Source organism: Cloeon dipterum, chromosome 1, assembly GCF_949628265.1.
Source record: "Cloeon dipterum chromosome 1, ieCloDipt1.1, whole genome shotgun sequence".
Lineage (NCBI taxonomy): Eukaryota > Metazoa > Arthropoda > Insecta > Ephemeroptera > Baetidae > Cloeon > Cloeon dipterum.
In genome coordinates, this window is record NC_088786.1 from 3,745,707 (window position 1) to 3,767,140 (window position 21,434).

The 21,434-nt window shown below is 40.0% G+C and overlaps 3 protein-coding genes across 4 annotated transcripts; 1 reads left to right on the forward strand and 2 right to left on the reverse strand.

Moving 5' to 3' along the window:
• Positions 1-20: 20 nt before the first annotated feature.
• On the reverse strand, positions 21-389 carry LOC135934751 (proteasome assembly chaperone 4-like). Its single transcript, XM_065476712.1, has one exon. The coding sequence runs from the start codon at positions 387-389 to the stop codon at positions 21-23; it is 369 nt and encodes a 122-aa protein (XP_065332784.1).
• Positions 390-1,206: 817 nt separating this feature from the next.
• On the forward strand, positions 1,207-4,152 carry Pgls (6-phosphogluconolactonase). Its single transcript, XM_065497312.1, has 6 exons — positions 1,207-1,348; positions 1,459-1,535; positions 2,190-2,393; positions 2,445-2,645; positions 2,704-2,987; positions 3,601-4,152. Exons 3-6 carry the CDS (start codon positions 2,261-2,263, stop codon positions 3,703-3,705), a joined length of 723 nt encoding a protein of 240 aa, XP_065353384.1. The 5' UTR covers positions 1,207-1,348; positions 1,459-1,535; positions 2,190-2,260; the 3' UTR covers positions 3,706-4,152.
• Positions 4,153-4,186: 34 nt separating this feature from the next.
• IRSp53 (Insulin receptor substrate 53 kDa) lies at positions 4,187-21,283 on the reverse strand. 2 transcript variants are annotated; one of them, XM_065497309.1, is made up of 14 exons: positions 21,048-21,283; positions 10,894-10,969; positions 9,050-9,142; positions 8,011-8,072; positions 7,574-7,645; positions 7,394-7,522; positions 7,276-7,332; positions 6,781-6,972; positions 6,352-6,595; positions 6,107-6,280; positions 5,930-6,050; positions 5,713-5,872; positions 5,295-5,554; positions 4,187-4,857 (listed from the first exon to the last, which is right to left on the reverse strand). In XM_065497309.1, exons 1-14 carry the CDS (start codon positions 21,090-21,092, stop codon positions 4,440-4,442), a joined length of 2,103 nt encoding a protein of 700 aa, XP_065353381.1. In that variant the 5' UTR covers positions 21,093-21,283; the 3' UTR covers positions 4,187-4,439. The 2 variants fall into 2 exon arrangements, with proteins under 2 accessions (XP_065353381.1, XP_065353380.1); XM_065497308.1 differs by having other exon boundaries at positions 7,276-7,341; positions 21,048-21,282.
• Positions 21,284-21,434: the final 151 nt, after the last annotated feature.

Below are 21,434 nucleotides of genomic sequence, written 5' to 3' on the forward strand. Positions count from 1 at the left end.
AAATCATCAATTTGCTTTTTTTATTTAAATTTGTCAAGATTATTTTCTATTTCTTTGTTCAGCCTCTTGTTAACGATCTCAAGAAGCATGTTGTCATTTTGTGGCAAGTTGTAGCTCAAGTAAACAGGCTTTCCCAGTTTCTTGCAGAGTCTTTTGGTGAGCACTGACGAAGGTGTCAGCAGGTTTCCCATCAGCCTCACAGATGTGATTTCTTCTGGGGGCACCACCATGGCCAAATTGAGGTCACTCAGGCACTTGTTGTCACTATTGCCGATCCACACAAACAAACTGTTCTTCAGTTTCAACACTTGAAATGATACAGGCATCGACGAAAGTTCGTCACTAAACGAGTGCATGCTCAGCGCCGCCTCTTGAGAATCGCTGGCCATTTCAGTTTGACGTGACTCCTGCAAAAATTATTTATATTAAAAATTATAAACCCAAAGAGTAACATGAAGCCTTAAAAATGTAACAACTCACTTAAAGAGGAATGATACTGGAAAAGCCTGGAAAATGCTTGTTGCCAATGCATAAACTCATCCCTTAGGATTCAGTTAAAGCCTAAATTGACCTAAGGAGCGCTGTAATTTTTTGAGAAAATTGGCTGGAAAGTTACCGTGCTTCTCAAATGGTAATGGCTGTCTCCTTAATTGAAATCCGATTTTATTTCAAAACCAAGAGTTTCCCCAATAAGTGGCATACACAATTGGACAGATCTCGACGAGAGGAATCGGAATATGCCAAGAAAATATGTTCAAGCACTGTAAATTTTGGAGAAAATTGGCAAAATTTGAATTTTTACTGTAGGAAGGTATTTTTTTATTATTGCAAATTGTTGAACAAATTGTTTATCGGTCAATTGTTTAAGGCATCCAACAATTTATATAATTTTCAATTGTTGCCCAGTATGTATGTATCATTCCACTTTAAGTATTGCTTCAGTTTTCTTACGTGAGACTGCACGTCTAATAATTGTAAGAAGCACAAATGAACCTGCCAGAAGATTCTGTTAGATCTCTAATAATATGATTTTTGAAAGATGAACGATCTTGAAGGAAAGCAAGAAATCATTACATTAATAATAAATTATTATCTAGTTTGGCTTGCCCGCAAGCAGTATTATGTATGTATTTTTTTAATGTATGTATAGTATAAATATAAATATGTGTATGTATGTATATTTACTTTATATTTTAGTTTGTTTGCCACTGCCACTGCCACGCCTACGTTAGTTGCCATGGTTACGCCCCCATTAAGGTGGAGTCAGGTGAAGACTGTCACTGTTTCAAGCGAAGTCACACACACATGACTAATTAACAGTGTTTTTGTCCTAAATCACTCATTTTTGGTACGTTAAATGCACTAAATAGCTAAAAAATTATTTCCTGTTCACAATTTGCCCAAAATCGCACTGCATCGAACCTTTTAATGACCTCTAAATCGATTATCATTTTGCAGAGGACACCGACACAGCGAAGGAATCAAGCCTCTCTGCCGCAATTTGTTGGTGCATAGCATATCAGTCGGCGAAGTCTGTACGTATATTATTCTTTATTCTACTGCATAAGTATTGTAATTCATTTGCAAAAAGCAGTCTAATCTTTACTATCTACCAGTCACCAATCCCTAAACTCAATCAAATAATACATATCGCATAAATTCGAAATCAGAAATGGTGCATTCAAACTTAAAACTACCTACGTATATTTTAAATGGTTTTTTCATAAAGATTTAAAAAATCCATCCATTAAAGTGCTTGCCATTTTGATTTAGAAAAATCACAACTCTGATTCACACACACGCACACATGATTAGGGCGCCCGACCCATGTAAGGACGGTCCTAACTCCATGTTAATCTTATGCCGGAAAACGAGAGGTGTGAGTGTACGATTTTGTGATGTTTGCATAATCAACGTGTCTCAAATTTATGTATTTTCTTGACATGGCTGGGCATAGGAATAATATTATGTAACTCGGTTTTTTGCGGCTTGTCTCTGCCGGGTTTTTGCAAACAAAAATTTCGCAGATATTGATTTTTGCCTTTTTGACTCTCTTGCCTTCTTAAATTGGGCTAAACACTATTAATTTTTTTTCTAATTTTAATTTATGTACGAAGGTAATTATTTTAAAATTCTAAACGCTGTAATTTATTATTTATTTGCCTAACGCCTAAGGTAAACAATTTCAGATCTTCTTGGGAAATCAAGAAATTCGGTATCTGTGATATCTTGTGCTCTTTGACTGGCAACTGGAAGTAAAATGAGCAGCGAAGCCCCAACTATTGTTGTAGTGAAGGATGAAGGAGAATTGGTTGCTAAACTAGCATCAGTAATTGAAGAAGCAGCAAACAAATCTATTGAACAGGAAGAGATTTTCAAAATTGGACTCTCTGGTAGATTAATTAAGACAAAATTAAAAACATAAAGTTAATACCAACTTACAGGTGGATCATTGATCAAATTCCTGGAGAAGGGGTTACCAGACATCAAAACTGATTGGTCCAAATGGCGATTCTTCTTCTGTGATGAGCGGATTGTCCCAGAGGAGAGTTCCGACTCAACGTATGGTGCCTACAAAACCGCTTTGATTGGCAAAGTGCCCATTACAGAGGACCAATTCATTTCTGTCAACACTGACCTCACAGGTATTTGGGAGATAGAATTGAAAATCAATCTGAGCTAATGACTATTTCCCTTACTCAGCGGAGGCTGCAGCCAAAGACTACATCCAAAAGCTGGCCGTCTTCTTCTCGCCGGACTGCTTGCCCAAGTTCCACATGCTCCTGCTGGGTGTGGGTCCTGATGGCCACACCTGCTCTCTTTTTCCCAATCACAACCTTTTGGAGGAAACGACAGTCTGGGTAGCTCCGATCACCAACTCACCAAAGCCACCGCCTGCTCGCATTACTCTCACTTTTCCGGTGCTCAACAATGCCGAGTGTTGCGTGTTTGCAATGGCTGGAGCAGGAAAGGCTGACATGGTCAAGGTAAGATGCTTCATTATTCAAGGTCTCAGCCAGCCAGGATTGCAAAAATCCCGCATTATTAAAAAGCTCATTACTTCGACTTTAAAAATTGTGAAAGAGAAATTTTTTTGAAATTGAGGCAATTGAAAAGAAAAAATCGGCACTGTAGACGAAATTTTTCCACTCTGACCGCAAATTTTAGATTTTCAAAGGGGAAATATGGAACAAATTAATTTCTTGCATATCTTGCGCAAGAAATTGGTAAAAAATTAGTGGTAAAACCCGTTGAAAACCGCAATGTAGAGAAAAAACCGGGCGGTAAGCAAATTTTATGAAACCCTGCAGCCAGCCACGCTGGGCCAGCCGGCAAATTTTGGGTCACGAGGGCAGCCAAGGGTCAAAAATTAAAAAGTGCGGAAGAAAAATATGTCCTCTGGCCATTTGGGCCGTTAAACACGATCAAACTTCACGTTGAAAATATTGTCAGCCACCGGTGAAAATGGCCAGCCGCCGCCAGGCAAAAAATTCAGCTAAGCCGGCCCCGCCAGCCGCCGCTTAAATTTCGCGGCTGAGACCTCTATTCATTATCATTCAATTGGCTATTATTTTTCTTGAACCATTGCTTCATTCGCAGAGAATACTGGTGGACAAAGAGAACTTGCCAGCAGGCAGAGTGCAACCCGAGGGAACTTGCCTCTGGATTTTGGATGAGGCTGCTGGAGCGTATTTGAAGAAGTAAGGCGCGTCGGCCGCAAGAGGCCTAACTGAGGCAGGTGATATGCAAGGATCTTAACTTGTTAAATATCCTCATATTTTTGAAGTCCGATTTGCTTAATGAATACTGTGCAGTCCACTCCGTAGCCGATTTTGGCAATAATCACTCGATATCCTTGTGTACTTTGGCCCATTCTTTTAGCTAAACGTAAGAAAAGAAAGAGCAGATTACATCGGTGTGGGAGTTGGAGTTTTTGCTATTATTATTTAAGTAATGGCGGCCCAGATATCAACTGAGTTTTGCCTATAGAGGCTGTCCTTTCTGTACTTTGATGTTTACTCAAGACGACTTTCACACCAAATATATGGATTTTTTTAAACTTTTGCGCAAGACATTATATTAACGTTCATTATTTTTGCGTGAATTTTTGTTACTACTTTATTTTTTTGAATAAACCATCGTAATGAAGTATTGTCTTTGAAATTTTTTAATCAAACACTACCTGTTTTTGTTTTATTAATAATTATGACATAATATTTATTAATTGATAGTCTTAATAAGAACAAGTTAGTAATATATAATTTACACAAGAGTAATGGCATCTGACCATATAGAAAATTTCCTGTAGAAACATCAATCTTTTGTTAATCATGGCTAAAATGACATGAATGATGTCTTTACAACTAGTGCATTTATCAAACCTCATAACACATGGATTCGTGGGTTACTCAAAGTCACATCACTCGTTAAAAAAGGAATCAATTAATAATCCTCTTAGGGAGAGGTGGGAATTCTCTCCTCGGCGGGGGCAGGGGAGGCAGCGGAGGTGGTTCTTTGGGCCTCTGAAGACTTTTACAGTTGAATGAATTTTTCGCAGAGAGATCATGGTTGGACGAACTCTGCCAAGAATTCTTCTTTCCGCCAGTCAGAAAGCCGCTCTTTGGCTTAAACTTGAGGCCCCACAGGGTTTTGGACCTCTTCACCGGGGCATTGGTCGGCTTGTACTGCGGGATCTTAGACAAGGAAGCGTAATAGTCGATTGTGTCAGGGTCGTTGTTGTTCTTTTCCACGTCATCCCACAATTCCAGAGCCGACTTGTACAGTAGCCAGTTGCGCTTGTCACACTCGGCAAACGTCTTCACCGCGCTGGGGGTTGTGAAGTTTTCCGTGACCAACCTGAAAGTGAATCGAATTCAGGTTTTAAATTAAAACTAAAAGAAAAAGGAAAAACACTTTGGATGTATTTAATTCTACGGATTTTACAATGGCCACTCCCCCAAGCGAACAACAGGCTTGGAAGGCTAATAAATTGAAAAATTGTAAAATAAAATTAATTTCACGCTCTTGTGCGATACAGCAACAACTGTTTCAGCCCCAGTAAACTGTTGATGAGGTCTGCGGGGCCAAAACAGCTGCTCTATGAGTGTGATATTAATTTTATTTTACAATTTTTCGGCTTGTTAGCCTTCCATAAAATCAGTAGAATGAAATTAATGTTGAATAAAATAGGTTTTAAATTAAAATTCTATAATAAATCTACGTGTTCTGCTATTAGAAGAAGACAGACAAGCCAACAACAATTTTTAAATTGGTAACAAATGAATCTGTCTTACTGTGGAGGGTTGCTGTCCTCATAGTCAACTTCAGGTAGCACTGGTGGCTCCATAATGAACCCACTGTCACTGCTGCTGTACATGCTGCTCGAGTTGCCGATTGATGGGTTCTTCTCATCGGAGGACCAAGTGTTAGTCATAATTTGTAGTGGTTCTTTTTTGGTTTTGTTTGGTCGCGGGGCTGTGTTGGTTGGGACAGGTGGGAGGTTCAAATTTTCATCAGAGGCGTCAAAAGAAACTGCTGCTGCCTGAAGGAGAGTCTGTGAATGTTGATAGATTTGATTATGCTTTTGTTAATTGTGATAGTGCTGCGCAAAGCTGACCATTATTTACGTACTCAGGGAATCTGTTACTTATTTTTAGTACTATAAGGTTTTTTAATTCCACTACATCCATTTAACTACTTCTAGCAAAATACCTTTTTAACGCTTGGAGCATACTTAAGGTTGGGCAACGATAAAGCACCATTTACAGCTTCCAAATTACCCGCAGAGCGGAAACTGAAATCAGAGTTTCCGGAATTCCCGGAGTTTGGTGTGTCCGACTTTTGCAGGTTGATGTGTCTCTGCGTTGGTGAGCTGCAAATATTTATTTTAAAGCACTGAATAAACACAAACGTGTCTCGTAAATTGTACCTGTCGTATCTGTCATCTGGATCGCTCTGCGAAACCATCATCTCGGTGTAGGCCAGCGGGAACCAGCCGCTCCTCTGCGTCCGCATGTTTTCGCCAAACTGCCAACCTTTGTTCCTCTCGCCTGAATCGCCAAGGGTAAAAATCACGCACGAATTAAAAAAATCGAAAACGCGTTACCCATCAGGGCTATGACGTCGCCCTCAAGAAAGCTGAGCTGGTTTTCTCCGCTTGAGATGTACGCGTAGAGGGCGCGGGCCAGTCTGCAGAATTTCTCGTTCTTGTTTCGCGAGCCGCCGTCGTCGCCCGCGGCCATCGACTTTGAGCGGTGGCCTTTCTTATACTGCTCCAACTCTGAAACAATCAGCGATGCCAGAGCGCGATTAGCTCGTGAAGCACGAAAAGCGAAAGTAGAGTCGGCTTGCCTTGCACTATGGATGAGTGATTCGTAGCCAGGTTGAAGTCGGACTTTGTACGCGGCAGCTGCTTGCTGTTGGACATGGAATAGCCGGAGTCGCCCCCAGAGCCTCCCTTCTCGAAGCATTGCGCGTCCAGGCTCTTGGCCTTATGCAGCTGCGACACTACTGAGCAACTGTCGTCCAATTCCTCCGTGGAAACAGACGTCCGTGGTTGCGAATAAATCTCTTTATCCGGCCAGTAAGTCAGTTGCTAATTTGAAAAATGCATCAGTTGTGAAGGATTTTTTGATTTAAAATAAAAATATCATTATTTTCCTTTGGAATTGTGTGAGCGGGAATTGAAGTTTAATTTTATTTTGCAAAAAATTTAAAACAATTGAAGCAGTTGCCAAAGGTTCACTTTATTTCATAAAATAATTAGGGGTCGATGCGTACCTGTAGTTTGTTCTCAAAAGCCAGTTCGACGGTGTCGGGCAGAATCTCCCTGTTCCGGGCCACGTCGCGCCAATCGTCCATATGACGTTGCATTGCCGCACTTCCGAGAGAGTGGTAGGACAAGATGTGTTTCGCCAGGATGCACTGTCGCTCCAAAACAAATCCGTAACGCCGCCGTTCCTGAGTAATTGCCTACAAAGCGAGATTGATGAATGCAGACGTGAATTATGGGAAAATGTAAGGCTTCGTTATTTTTGGCGCTTCCTGGTATTTCTGCTTGAATACTTTTGATTTATTTTTCCCATAACAATGAGCTATGAGTTGCGATTTAATTAAAGGATCTGAATTTAAAGAAACTGTTATGTATTATTGCGGACATAAGAAATCGAAAAAAATATACGCGAAATGTAATTTTGATTATGGCATGTGTGCTTGTTGAGAATTAATTAGAGAAAAAAATTGTCAAAGTCATCATCAACATAATATGATAATTACATTTTTTAGTCCCTTTTCGCAAATTCCGTCCAACTTGGTTTTCTCCTCCTCCAAGGCCTGCATGTCCTGTATCATTTTAGTTTAATCGATTATGGACGTTAACTGGAAAAAAACTTACGCGAAGCTCTTTCGAGATGGCCGTGCCCTTGCTTTTGTTCTTCTTGCGATGCTTTTTCATCGTGGTGGCTGCCTTTGAGTACGTTTCATGCCTGTTCCTGTGTTGGTTCACGAATTTCTTTTGCTCCGACTGAATTGTTTTATTAGTATTAAATATATAAATCCCTTTCAAAAGAGTGACCTGCACAATTTTAATGTCCTTCTCCAGGTTGTTCTCCAGCGGCACGATCAGGTCGACGTAAAAGGCCTTCAGCTGCAGCAAAAGTCAGCATAAACCAATTAAAACGACGCCACTCCCACGAATGTTTCAATAATTATTTCGAAACGCAGCCGGTTCACTTTTTTCCCACAGTATGAATATAAAGATTAATGATCGAGCGTGGAATGCGATCACACACTTATGACAATTTATTTACATTTCCGTAAGCGCGCGGCCAAATCCCATTACGGCAGCGACCGTCACACGCGACTGCTTCTGGAGCAGAGCGCGCGCGTCTCGCGTAAAACACCTGATTCATTTACAGTTATTACTTTTATATTATATTTTATTCCCATTCAAAATCAGTAGGATGCCAACGATCGCATCCATCGCACATTTGCGCCGGCCAAAAAACTTACGACATTCATCTGCTGAGCGTGGATTTCCTGGTACACCTCCGCGATCTGCATCAAGGATGTTCCTGCGTACAAATTGGAGAGAGGTATCATGTTATTATCGCACACAGCGCGGAATGGAATAAATAAACAATTGAGTTGCGTATGCTTGTGGGAATGTTTGGTGCGTGGACGGCTCGTTTAATGTTGCTCAAAAGTGAAATGACTGCCGACGCCCATATTAAATTTGAATAATCCAAACATCGCGGACACCAGCGAGGGTGTGAAAAGATGGTGAAACGTCAAACTGGATCATAAAATTATTGTAAAAAATAGCTTGATCTCCGCATTGTAACAAAATCATCGCGATTTGAGCTTTCAAAATGATGCAGATCCTAAGAATGTGTGATGGTTCTTCATGCAAAGAACAATTAATTTGTTGATGGCAGAGAAAGTAACTATCGAGACGAAAAACTCGCAAAACGAGTGGCTTGCGTAGTGAACCAATAATTTTGCACATCCCGCATGCGACTGGCTGTATAGTGAAACTTGATCTTGAAAACGTGCAGCACATATTGAGGTGCGGCCAGCCGTTGTATGGATTTCAGCATTCTTCCAAACTTATAATTTTTATTTGAGCCTCTTTTCCAGGGGGTCGACACCATGCAAAAAAGGGAGGCAAGATTACACACACGAAAGAATAAAGAGCAAATTGGATGAGTGACCCAATTGCATTGGTGGGGCTTCCAAATTTCTACAGCTGCCCCAAGTGAAAACACACTTGCACGGGAAACGTGTGCACTCCGCTGACACTATAAGAAGCAGCTAAGAGGCTACCATTTCTGCAAATAGCTCTCTTTCGGTGGTAGTTTGCGGTGGAAACGCGTCATTTCTGCTCGCCCGGTGCTATAAATATGAGAGCGCCCGCAAAAAGTGCGCGCCGAGAAGGTCAAAGGCGCGTGCTCGGTTGTGGGAGTTGAGGAGGAAAAGCGGATATACACCGGTGTGATTTATTTTGGCAAAGAGAAACTCGCATAACAATGTATATTTTCATTCCACTCACCAACGTCTGAGGAGCCGTGCCATGCGCTTTGTTGAGCCTGTTGAGCTAATTTGGCAATTGCGTCAATGTACAGTCGTGCTGCAGCGGCGGAACCTGTTTTGGCAACACACGGGAATTCATTAGCTGGAGTGATTGGAAGCAGCGCGAGGGCTCATTTTCCGCGTTGATCGTTCAAGGCCCCGACCGGGCATAAATATTTGTCGAGGGGTACACACCTTAAAGAGCACTTTGTTCCTTGGCCGTGAGATAATGCTGGCCGGTTTGTGCGGCTTGCGGAGCTTAAAATTTCACGCCACATTTATCTTTTATTTTTATTTCACACGAAATTTACGTAGGATAAATATTGCAGGATGAGCGGCAGAAGCGAAAATTTAATAGAAAAAACTGGATCACTATCTTTAATAGTTGATTATTATTTTTTAACCTCTGCTCAGCACATCCCGTGGGAAAATCATCTGACCGAGTCCCTGAGTGGATAGTGACTGTAGAGGAGCTTTTGGACCAAATCTTTTTGCCTTCCCGGACCAAGGTCTTTTATTGAAAAGCCAGAAAGTCGCTGGAAAGGTGTGAAAACCAGCAAGTGTCGCGAATTCTCCCAGCCCATTAAGCTATTTGAGCATTTCGAGTCACTGAACCAACAATTTTTTGCTATCTTTGACATTGGGCAGCCCGAAATGCCGAAATATCTCTCATTTTTATTTTTAAAATTTGACCAAATTTGCGCTTCGTTTATCTTTAAGACGAATTGAATCAAACGAGCCATTTTACTTTTACTGCCTGATTCGGGGATAAGCGCAACCGGGAAGACACGTATGCTGCGGGGGTGGCCGGCCAACGAATTTTACCAACGTGAGAAAATACGCGGAAGGCGAGTTGCGATTACATTGTGCATCGGCATTGAGCGTAGATGCCTGATCTAAAACGAATCACAGCGTACCAAATGGGAAGGTCAAGAAAAACACGCGCGCTCTAATGTCAACTTTACGGATTAACAACTTGAACTTAGGCAACAGGTTCATGGAGTTTCCGCTGTCGTCTCTAATATTCCGAGGGTCAAAACAGTAAAAAGGCAAGAAGCTCTCTCGCGAGTGAATATTTACAAATGTGTTTTTTAATTGCGTTTTATGTTTTCCTTAGAGCCGCGCGAGTAGTATCTGAAGGACACGCGTCACATTTTTGACGCCTTGTAGGTGAGAGTATGCAAATGTAAATATATATATTTCTTGAAAGTGACTAATAGAAGCAAAATTAGTTGTCTCCCTTCGAAAACAGTTTTATGGCGACTTTTCAGTATCTATTGTTGTAAAAGAGTGACCTAGATCCAAAGTCGTAAAGTGAAATGTGGTAAAGAGAACCAAAGGAAGTTATTCAATGTCGCTTATTGTGCGACAGAAGAAACGTTTTAATCCAGTGACATTTTTACTGTGCGGTGATAAATTGGTAGGCAGCCGGTATTGACTCGATAATTAGAAAGGTGATCCAACGCGTCTTAAGGTGGCGGAAAGTAAAAGTTGACAGATTTTGAGAAACAAAACGGACTTTCTAAATTATTTCGCATTATCAACAAAAAGCAGGTGTGCGGATAAAGCGCGTCGACTTCGGCAAACAGTCCGCCTTTTTGTACAAACAGACTGCACAAAGAGCAAATATCCGAGGACCATCTGTTTGCTTCTCACGGAAGAAGACAAAACGCAGGAAACCAAGTTGTGCGAATTATCCGCGGTTGTCAACCCGCCAGCCAGAAAGAATGGCTGCAAAGCCCATCAATCGGCTGCTGTGCGGATCGATTTCGTCACGAGCTGCAATGTGCTGCTTAATTGTCGTCGGGATACTAAAATAATTACCATGCAACGCTTTGAGGTACGCCTTGCCCGCGTTGATTAGCTGCCGAGCACCGGGATTGAATTTATCCAATATGTTCTGCAACAAAGAGAAATCATTGTGCATTAGATACACTCGCAGTCAGGTAGAAAATGCAGTGTTGGACGGTGAAGGGGACATTTGAGCTGCCCGCACGTTTATCGCCACGATTTATTTTTATGGCCTGCCTGCGTTCACACACTCGCCCAGCCAGGTATGAAACGCACTTGGGAAGGATGTAGAGCCGCCGAGCCAGTTTCTAATTTTGAGGAATGCACTCAAGTATAATATATTTAGAAAACACGCGGGAGGTCGTTTTTCAAGAGCACCGGCCGCTACTCTTTATGTTTTAATGCAATTTTATTACATGATGAGTAGGGAAGTGCAACAATCTTTTTGGTTCGTAAATTTTGGCTACGCTGTAAATCTTAAATATCACCGACGAATGCTGCGACTTCATGAATAATATATCAAACGCATAGCACAGTGAATTTAATGATTTTGAACTAAGCGGCACGTTTCATGTTTTTTGTACATGGGTCTATTAACTGTTTTTAATAAGGTGTAATAATAATTGTCGAGTTAAACGCTTTCCATCTTTCAAACGAGTACATTTTTCAGGTGAAATTTTATCTTTTTCAATAGCCGCGCGTCTGATAATTTGCTCGCGGCTGTTAAAGTGATTTTTGGAGAGATTCTGTGAATGGGTTCGGCGTTAACAGTTGTGGGTTTGGGACCATAAAACTAATAGCTCGTTAAAGTTTCCATTTAATGCTTGCGGTCTGGCCAGCTGATGAGACAAACATGCTTTAGTCGGCATAAATATAGATTTTTAAATTGATTTAATTTTACGAGAGTTTTATAGTTCTGAAGTGGCTAAATATGACTATTTTAAACCCTTCATAGGTTAAGGTTGTATGTTGTATTAAAGAAGGCTAACTGAGTTCAAAGACTGAGAAGAACCTTACTTGTCACAATACATGCAAGGCTTTCTTTGCATCTGTTCATTGCGACCGCAGTTGCAAACTTTGTTCCAAAGAACATGATTTCAATGGAGCTGAAATGCAGTGATTAAATCATTGCAACGTAGTTTTCATTTTGAAACTGCATAATATTTCAAGTGGAACGACTTGAATGTTTGATTTTGTGCAATTAGAGTTACAAAACCTTTTATATTGTTCAGTGAATTATTTAATGCAGTTTGTGCAATAAACATACACAAGAATTGATCGTTTGTTTACTTAAGCAACCTCTCAAGCGCTAAACCACGTCTCGCGGCTGCTACAAATCTGCCACTTTAATTGAAATGTGTGTGTTTCGCACTGCATCACTGTGACTAACGAAATCGAGCGGAATGCACGGCTCTTGAAGCGTGAAATTTTGCTCCTTGCGCTATATCAACACCTCGGAGCACGCACGACAAGCGCAGATTTAGAAACACCACGCACACACTAGCTGAACCCCCAAATTAAACAGAAATTATCCTAAATATGACAGCTGGCGCACGTGACCTTTTCCGAAAGGAGAAAATTCACGGCTCATTGTTGTCTTATGCAACTGCAAACAAAGAGAGCTAATCTAAGAGTAATTATCTTGACGAGAAACTGTTGTTTTCTTCAGCAAATGTGTTATGCAGCGGTTGGAGTCCCACACGCCCGCGCAACATCTCATCATCTTACCTAATTAACGCCGTCGGATCGGCGCAGACGAACGAAAAATAACAAAACCCAGCTCATCCATCCAAGGTGAATGAGCAAAGAAACAAAGGAGAGATGATTCCACTCGTCGATATTCAAATGGTATAAAATTTACGAGCCAAATGAGGTCAATGTCTCTTTCTCTCTCACTCTCAGTTCCAATAATATATAATAATAACAACAACAAACAATATCATCTGCACAGCATCTCGGCCAACGCGACTCTCGTTTTCGATTATTGCCTCACTTCTAAGAGAGAGAAGATGGAAAACGAACGTATATTTATCATAAAATTCGCTCGCGGTTATTTGATGAGTTTCGTCTTTCTCTCTTCTCTGCACACAGAAAACGGCGACCCATTTTCGGCGGGATCGTTTTCATCGCTTAATTAGACAGCACAGAGTGAATTATTAAGAAGAGAGCTGCGCGCAGAGAGGCACAAAAATATTAATCTGCCAGCCAGACGATTTCCTCTCGATTCTCATTCTGCGCACTCACGGCCACAATGGGTGTTGTCATCCAAATTAATTTATAAAACAATATATCCGCTGAGCTCGCTCGCTTTCACTGCTGATCGTGCCTGCGAATTTCTTGACACCTGAATGTGCCTAGTTGCAATGAGGCAGACAGCCTCGACACAAAACCCAAAGGCTTTGTTTTACCAGAACCGCAGGTGGTAATTGGCTCGAATATAATTTACAAGATAGCTACAAAGGGAAATATTCATGGAATTTATGTCCGCTGGCGTTAGATCTCACTTAATGATGCAAAGCCCTTATTGCTCTTTTTTCTCTGCTCGAGCCACTGGTTCCGAAAGTGTTTCTTTTTAGCTAACAGCAATGGAAGTAAAAGTCAAAGAGCGACTGAGAAGCAGACCATATATATAAATTATTATCAGAGGAAGTGTTTTTTGATACGCTCAAGCTGTTTCTCGTTGCCACGTTTTTAAGCGTTTTTCCTTGCAAAAAAGTTAGGAATTGCGCTTGAGGAGATATGCGTTAATTATTCTTCTCCTAATTACAAAGCACTCTGCAGAAATTTTATAATTTTGGTGATGTTGCACCTTATAATTTATCAAACCCTATAATGAAATATTCATAATTATTTTTCAGTGCCATGGCTTCCGTTTTTTTATCGAGTCAACCATGCTTAAAAAAATTTCAACACATCTTTGTGGATTCCTGGATTCAGTAATATTTGTTTGGGATTTGTTTGCTGCGATTTATTTAAAGATTAATAATATTTTAATCAATGCGAACAGGTCAGAATTTGTTTTGTAATTCCAATAAAAGTCTGGGGTTTGTTCGACACTTGCAAAATTAAATAATTTTGAATGTTCTTCTAAAACACTATAAAATAAATTTAATTCATCGTTACGCAACAAATTATTTTTAAGATGTCCATATAAATTGAAGCAGCAATGACACTGCTGCTTTGTGTAGCGATGAGATGTAAATGCGCCTTGCACACAACTCAGACGGAAATCTTTATTAATATTTTCAACGTTTAAAACAATCGTAAGAGTTGCAATTTACATAGAATACAATTTTGAATATCAATTGCACCGGCTGTAATAAAATCACATAATGAAGGTGAGAACAAATATTTTATTCAATCGCGTTCCGTTCGAGGAAACATCGTGCATTCTTGTCGCTGAACGAAACGAGCATCGATTCTCCTTCAAAAGAATCATGCAGCTCGATCAAATCGAATTCCACGCGATTGCAAGATGCGCCGTTATGCAAATCATTTCTTCAACGCGAGCGCAAAACACAACCTTTGATAATTCAATCTTCGCGCACGGCCGCCTCGCGCTTTTCTGATATCACAAAAAAATTGTCATTATGTGTTGCCGAAATCATAATAAGCCAGAGCTATACCTATAATGACAGAGCTCGGCACCAGAATAATAGCGTAATGAAATAACTCTAGGCGCGCAGACAGAAAAGGAAAGAGCCAGTCGTGCGCTCGTTGCGAAATTAAAGCCGCCCAGCACTTTGGGTATTTTTATTTTTGCCCGTTGAACCGTGGGTCGACGCTGCTTTTCACCAGCAAATGAGATGTGACCACTAGCATGGGCGTTTGTTGCCGCTGTTGATAATAGGATAGTGCATTCTAGTCAGATCTGATAGACGTAGAAAATTCCAATCTTATTTATTTATGTTTATAATACCACCCGTCTTGAGCCGATTACAAATATAATTTATTCCTGTCAAACGGTCGTGAAAGAAATAATTCATTTATTCGACATAACTTGAATGCTGGGCACCTGGATTAACGAAATATCAATCGCAATTTCAAATTGGCTTGGTAAAATTAGGAAATGGGGGGTTTGACCAGGTGATATCAGCACCCAATTCTTTGAGTAGAGCTTTACAGACCGACGGTTAAGAAAATTCTGCATCGTTGACTAATGCAAGAAGTTCTTTGAGTTTATCGTTTGTGAAATTTAGTAAAAGTTTATCTCTAAAATGTGCAATAATGAAATCAGGATCGAGGCCGGAAGTTAAATTTCAGATTTTGCCAAATTTCTCGAAACATTAATGATTTGCTCGCTAGATTTCGATCTCTCTCGTCACGATCTATCCAATGGCGTGCGAATTATTAGCTAAATTTCCCTTCTGGTGAAATAAATCATGATTTCCAATAAGAAGATGGAGACAATGCTCACCGCTTAATTAGCATTCAAACTATAACTGAGCCGATTTCCTCCAAAATTTAAGCGGCGCAACCTGGCAAATTTTTAGCCTTTTGCCACATAAATTATCTGCAAAGCTTTATGTACTTTAATTACTTTTATGCTCTCGTCTGCATATTTTTATAAAAAAAATATCTAAAACCAATATTTTCATGACATTCAAGATTTCATTGCAAAAGCATGATACCTTTCACTCAAGCAGTTAAAACGTTTCTAAATTTCTTTAAAACCGTTAAATGGACCTCCTAGAATTAAACGATTTATTCACAGCTTTTGCGAAGAGCAGGCTCATTGTCGGCCAAAAACTTGAATGAAAACTAGCCCGAAGTTTTGCCTAAAATGCTCGACCCCAGACATTATATCTTTTGAGCATTATCATCTGTATAAGGCAAGGCATTGTACATTGTTGTTGGACGGGCTGTGCATGTCTTGAGGATGCGATCACGATGGCGTAGGCTCGAGCTCCATACGTTTTGTACTCTTCGCGTCCGCAACTTTCGCCGTATTTTATCAAATCACCGCGCGCGGCATCTCTATAGAGTACTTTCACCTGCAATACGCGCGCACACGTTGCTTTTCACACAAACTGCTCGCGAGCGGCGTTATTTGTATTTTGATTGGCCTTTTAAGTGGATATGGAAGCGTTTATAATTGCACGCGATTTTGCTGCCCCCCGTGCAGCTTTTCTTGCATCGCATGCCGCCGTCGTTCAATTATTTAGACAAAAATCGCGCAAAGCTGCGGATGCGCGCGTTTCACTTTTCCATTCCACTACTGCGTGCTGAGTCGACACATGAACTTTGAATTATGTGATTCGTTCGCAAATGCAATGACCTGGCCAGAATTTGCTTTATCGCGTGCTTTCCGATTAATCACGTTCCCACGAGGTGCGCACAGCACTGACAACGAGCTACAAATAGTAGCTTCTCATTTTTTGTTCATTTCTTTTATTCAAAGAGCATTGTGTTGGATTGCATGCTGACGAGCGAATCGCTTTGTTGTCAACGTAATACCGAGACAAAATGTACGTCCTCCCTCTGGCTTATAACTAGAGCCCCTAAAGCCTTACAGGCCAACAAATAAGAACATTGAACATTGCAAGTGGTTCATTGAGTTTATAGTTTAAATTTTAGCTACAGTTATCATAGCAATGTTCAATAATTAAACCAGGACCAAGGATCTGTTTAATTTGCCCAATTTCTGCAAAAATTAAACGGTTTTGTCAGTAATTTTCGATCCCTCTCGTCGCGATCTATATCGAATGGTGTGCAATTTTTGAAGAAAAGTTCCCTAAACAGGTTGCAAAATACCCGCATTTTTTTAAATGCAGTGCACTGGTAAAAAGCGTTTTTTCCAATTTTCACCAGTTTCTTGCAGGCAATGCTTGCACCTCAGTTTTCAACATTTTTTTTAATTATTTGATCAAGACCTTTGACTTGAAAAATTGTCAGAGATAAATTTTTGGAAAAATTGAGGCAGCAAATGGCAATTTAAAAGAAAAACTCTGCACATTAGAGGAAATTTTGACCACTCTGACCGCAAATTACAGATTTTCACAGGGGAAGTATGAAATAAATTCATTTCTTTCATTTCTTGGTAAAAATTGAGTGATAAAAACAGGTGGTGAAAAAAACCGGGTGGTATTAAGCAAATGCAACCCTATATGAAACAAATCGGGATTTTACAGTAAGGAGACAGTGCTGCAAGATTTAGAGCTGATTTTTTTTCTTGAAAATTTAAACAGCTACCTGGAAATGTTTGAGCTTTTCCCTATAACTTTTAGATGGGATAAAAAGGATTTTTCACAAAATTTCTATGAATTCAGCTCCACTTTAATTTAGAGAATATGATATGACTCAATTATAGCATTAATTCAGTAAAAGAAGGACAACAGTCCCTAGAGGCATCCTTGTTAGCAACAACTGCTGAAAGTTTCTGTATTATTAACTCACTACTTATTTGTTAGATGCGCTGTCTTTTAACTGAATAGAAAAATGTCCATTAGTGTGCAATTTAATTATGTTTTCACCGGATGATACAGCACGAAAACATTTAAATTAGCATCCACTTCATCAATTGGTGTCACATTATGGAGCTTGTATCAAAATACCGCAGTGAGTTAATTTGTATTGTAAAAGTTTCAAACTGCTTATTCAAATGAGCGCTTTTCTACAAATCCATGAATTAAATTTACATCGTGCGCAAAAACCTTAAGGCTATTTAACCGTTCATCAGTTTTAGCCAACTTTCGATTTTTCTTTGCGGCGACAAGCGAGTGATTAATTAAAGAGGCCACGCATTTAATTGGCCCGCATGAGCATGAGAGAAAAACGCGAGCATCATCTGCGCGGGACACAACATTCTATTATCATGCTATTCAGATGATCGACGCACAAATGGACCGCAGTTTCACATTTTCACTGATTGCAGCTGACGGACTGAAGACGACTGCGCGCGCCAGCTCTTTCTTTTCCTCTGCAAATGGAAATGAACACGACAGGTCATTGTTATTTGTCGCAGCTTCCGAGAGAGAGAAAGAAAGAAATCAAGTACGCGAGCACTTTTTGTTCTTCTCTTCGTCGGAAATGAAACGAACGTCATCTGAAAATAAGAATAAGAGCTCGAAACTAGCGCAGTGCGGCGAAGAAAAAGGAGCAAGCAGCAGCTGTCCTGTGTCCTGCATTGTCATATGGAACCTCCTTTCGTGATCGCTGATCATGTGCCTTAAATTTTTAATTACGCGCTTTTTTTACTTGGCAACGGGACCGCACAAAAGACTGCCAAATCTGAAACCTGATGTGTACGAAAAGTTCTTCCGCGTATAAAAAAGGATTCGGAGAGCAATACACGAACACGCAATTAGCAGTTCAGTTGCTTTTGCGGTACCCATACAATGATGTGCCAGTATAACACAATGTAGACTAATTTCCCGGCGTAGAGGAGAAAAAAGTAAAGGGGAATGAGTAAATGTAAGATGTCTCTGCAGCGAGATTTAAGGCAGCGGCTGGCGGGACCGGCTTAGCCGAATTTTTTGCCTGGCGTCGGCGGCTGGCCATTTTCACCGGTGGCTGGCGCGGCTGACAATATTTCAAACGTGAAGTTTGATAGTGCTTAACGGCCCGAATAACCGAAAGAATATTTTTCTTTTGCAAACATTTATTTTTTTACCCTTGTTCATCGGCGGCTGCCCACCTTACCCAAAATTTTACGGCTGGCGCGGCGCGGCTGGCTGAGACTTAAAGTTAATGTATAAAAAAATGATTTTCGATGTTTGCAATGGCCACCAAACAACATCAATTTCTTGATACGCATTTTGCAATAATAAAAAATAAATTGAAAGATTTGTTTCACATTTTGAAACCGTGCCAATTGATAAATACAAAAAAAATGAGAGTTAAAGGCACAGTGTAGAACGTGTAATTTTCCAAGTAGCGATTGTTTCGCACTTTTGGACGCTCGAGATTCTTCACAGGAAGGGGAACCTTTATCGAGACAATATGTTTTATAAAAATATATACTCGCTGTCGGCACATTTATGACCTGCAATTAAATAAGTCATCGTCTTCTGAACAAACGTGTATTTCATTCGCGGATGTCTACGTCGGTGCTCACCAGGCAGTGAAAAATTTAGAACTCGAGAAAAAAGTTATGAATTTTCATCAGGGCACCTTTACAGTGAAATGCCGCTTCAGAGCAAATCCAAGAACGGCAATTAAACATTTTATGTCGACCGTTTATCTTTTTTTCTGACCGCAATTAAATGACGAGCGTGTGTTTATTTTTTGCTCATCCGACTGCTGAGCATCAGCTTTGAATTATTAATACGCCAAAAGTTTCTCACACGCGCTATGCTCCGATCTTCCCAAGCGATTGCGGCTAAATTTAATGAAAAGACGGTTTCAAGTCATAAAAAAGTAAAAGTTTCCCAAAAATGATTGTTTTTGGCGGATTTACTCTCAATTGAGAGAAAATATGAAATCCTGCGCTATATTTGCATATTTTAATTTGATTGGCCATAAATAAAAGCAAAACTCGCATACCGAAGGAAAACAATTCGGATTAATTAATTTTCTACTCTAATAAATTTTAATCTTAAAACATTTCGTCAATTTAAAAGGTTGGATGATCAGTCATATTGCAATAATTATCATCGTGTAGTTTAACGACCTTTAGAAAAAGCCAAAAATAATTGACAGCGCTGCGATTGCAAAAAATACGTTTTTTAATTATTTCAAATAAGTTCCATCACTCACAACACCCCTAATGTCACGGTTTGGCAAGGAAAATTAGTCCTCGCTTTTTCTAAGAAAATGATGCAAGTGAATGGAGCTTTAATGTTTCGAAATAAAGTCAAATGAGCAACAAGATTCTATTGTTCCACTTACTCACAGTTCCAATGTCAGTCATGGTAATATTCCAGTTAAATAAATTCCGCAGTCGCTTTGCGCACGACGAGCTTATCATACCATTTTGGACGTGACATCAGCAACTTTATTCTTTCGATTCTTTCCATCGCGGCCGCGATTTATGCTGAACAAACGCGCCATCCGCTAGCGCAAAAGCAATGCGATTCACACTCGATCCAACAGGATTAAGGCTGGCTTCTTCGCTCAGGTTGGCACGACGCTTGAATATATCATTGTCGCCCGAAAAGCAACGGTCATTGTTGGAAGAGTAAAAAGGACGACACTCGGAACGCTTTGTGAGTGTGTGAGAAGAAAATGAAGAAGCAGAACGATGACGGCTGTGCGTGAAAAGTGGCGACTTTTAGCGTCTATCTCCTTTCTACACCAATTCAGAATTCAGAGCAGTCAAGTTTCTCCATATTACTCACTCGCACATTATATTTAATAAGGTTGCTGCTGTGTTTTATTTTATTATACGGTTTGATGTGCGCGCGAGAAACCTGCCAAGTGAAAATCACATATGTATATGATGTATCAGCAGTCTCAGTGGTATATTTTGCTTTCAGTCCAATTTTTTCGTTTTTCATGTCGAGTTTGATCCTGGTTTGACAACCACTTCTTACTTTCAGAGAAAAAGCAGGTTGAAACCGCAAAACGAAAATAGATATGTACAATAAGCCTTTCAAAACTGTGGGAGGATCACTGAAGGATTTTAAAGAGGCCCCTCTTTTTGAGATTATAATTTAATTCATTTTCAATCAACGCACATTTTGAGAAAACCTGATGATTTAAAAAGAAAATGGAAAATTTGTTAGACAATAGAAATTAAAATTTGAAAGATTTCATTGAATATATACACAACCCGGCACATTAAACCTGTCTAATTTAATTTTATCGAGTTTTCCCTGTGATTTATTATTGATTTTAATAGACTCGATAGGTGTATGATTAAGTCTGCGAGTTAGGTTTTTTTTATAAATTATAGATTGCAAAAGTAAAAAATTTTCGCACTCTTATTGAACAAATTTTAAATAAAATAATTATTTAATAGCCTTTTACGATGCAAAGTAGACAAACTAACAATATTGGGGGAGTTTTCTGCACGACAAAACTTAAAAGTAATCCGACAAAAAATAATGAAATGAGTATTGATTTCCCTGACAGAATTTTTTGTTTCCTCCCTATCGAAATTTTAAATTCAAATTCATCTTTACTTGGATAAAAATTGGTTGTAAGTAATATTATTCGTAACAAAAATAGCCACATAGCGTAAAATTGTATTATTAACAGATTGTTTAAGAAGTAAAATCACCAAAAAAGATTGTTTTAACACTTACTTTGTAAATGCCATCGACCATTTTCAGAACTTCTTCACTCTCCATCGCTCCTCAATGGTTGGCAAACTAGTTCATGAGCAGAAAATCACTTGGTGTTGAGCAAAGTTGCACGGCAAAAACGTGCACCAATTGTAAGAGTACGCGACCAGTCGCGGATCGCACCTTCCGTGTTGCAGGACGGCAGTACGTATAATAAGTGACGGCAAATTGCGAGTCGCCGAGCCGGAGAACAAACCACTTCTTCGCGTTCGCCACGCTGAGAGTGGGAAAGAGCTAATGACTATTGATTCCGCGTCCCACAGTCTCGACTTGCGAAGCAAACGCGGCTCCTTCCACCGCCGATTTCAGTACAATGCGAAAAATACCAATGTGAAGCAGGAAATGATT

What these genes read in the sequence shown, in the direction of transcription:
- LOC135934751 (XM_065476712.1), bottom strand. Translation starts at nt 389, where the DNA reads ATGGCCAGCGATTCTCAAGAGGCGGCGCTGAGCATGCACTCGTTTAGT.
- Pgls (XM_065497312.1), top strand. Translation starts at nt 2,261, where the DNA reads ATGAGCAGCGAAGCCCCAACTATTGTTGTAGTGAAGGATGAAGGAGAA. An exon ending in TGTCAACACTGACCTCACAG is followed by an intron (nt 2,646 to 2,703) that starts GTATTTGGGAGA and finishes TCCCTTACTCAG; the next exon opens with CGGAGGCTGCAGCCAAAGAC. An exon ending in GAAAGGCTGACATGGTCAAG is followed by an intron (nt 2,988 to 3,600) that starts GTAAGATGCTTC and finishes CTTCATTCGCAG; the next exon opens with AGAATACTGGTGGACAAAGA.
- IRSp53 (XM_065497308.1), bottom strand. Translation starts at nt 21,092, where the DNA reads ATGGAGAGTGAAGAAGTTCTGAAAATGGTCGATGGCATTTACAAA. An exon ending in GCGAAAAGGGACTAAAAAAT is followed by an intron (nt 6,973 to 7,275) that starts GTAATTATCATA and finishes CTCGCTTTGTAG; the next exon opens with GCAATTACTCAGGAACGGCG. An exon ending in CCAGATGACAGATACGACAG is followed by an intron (nt 5,873 to 5,929) that starts GTACAATTTACG and finishes AAATATTTGCAG; the next exon opens with CTCACCAACGCAGAGACACA.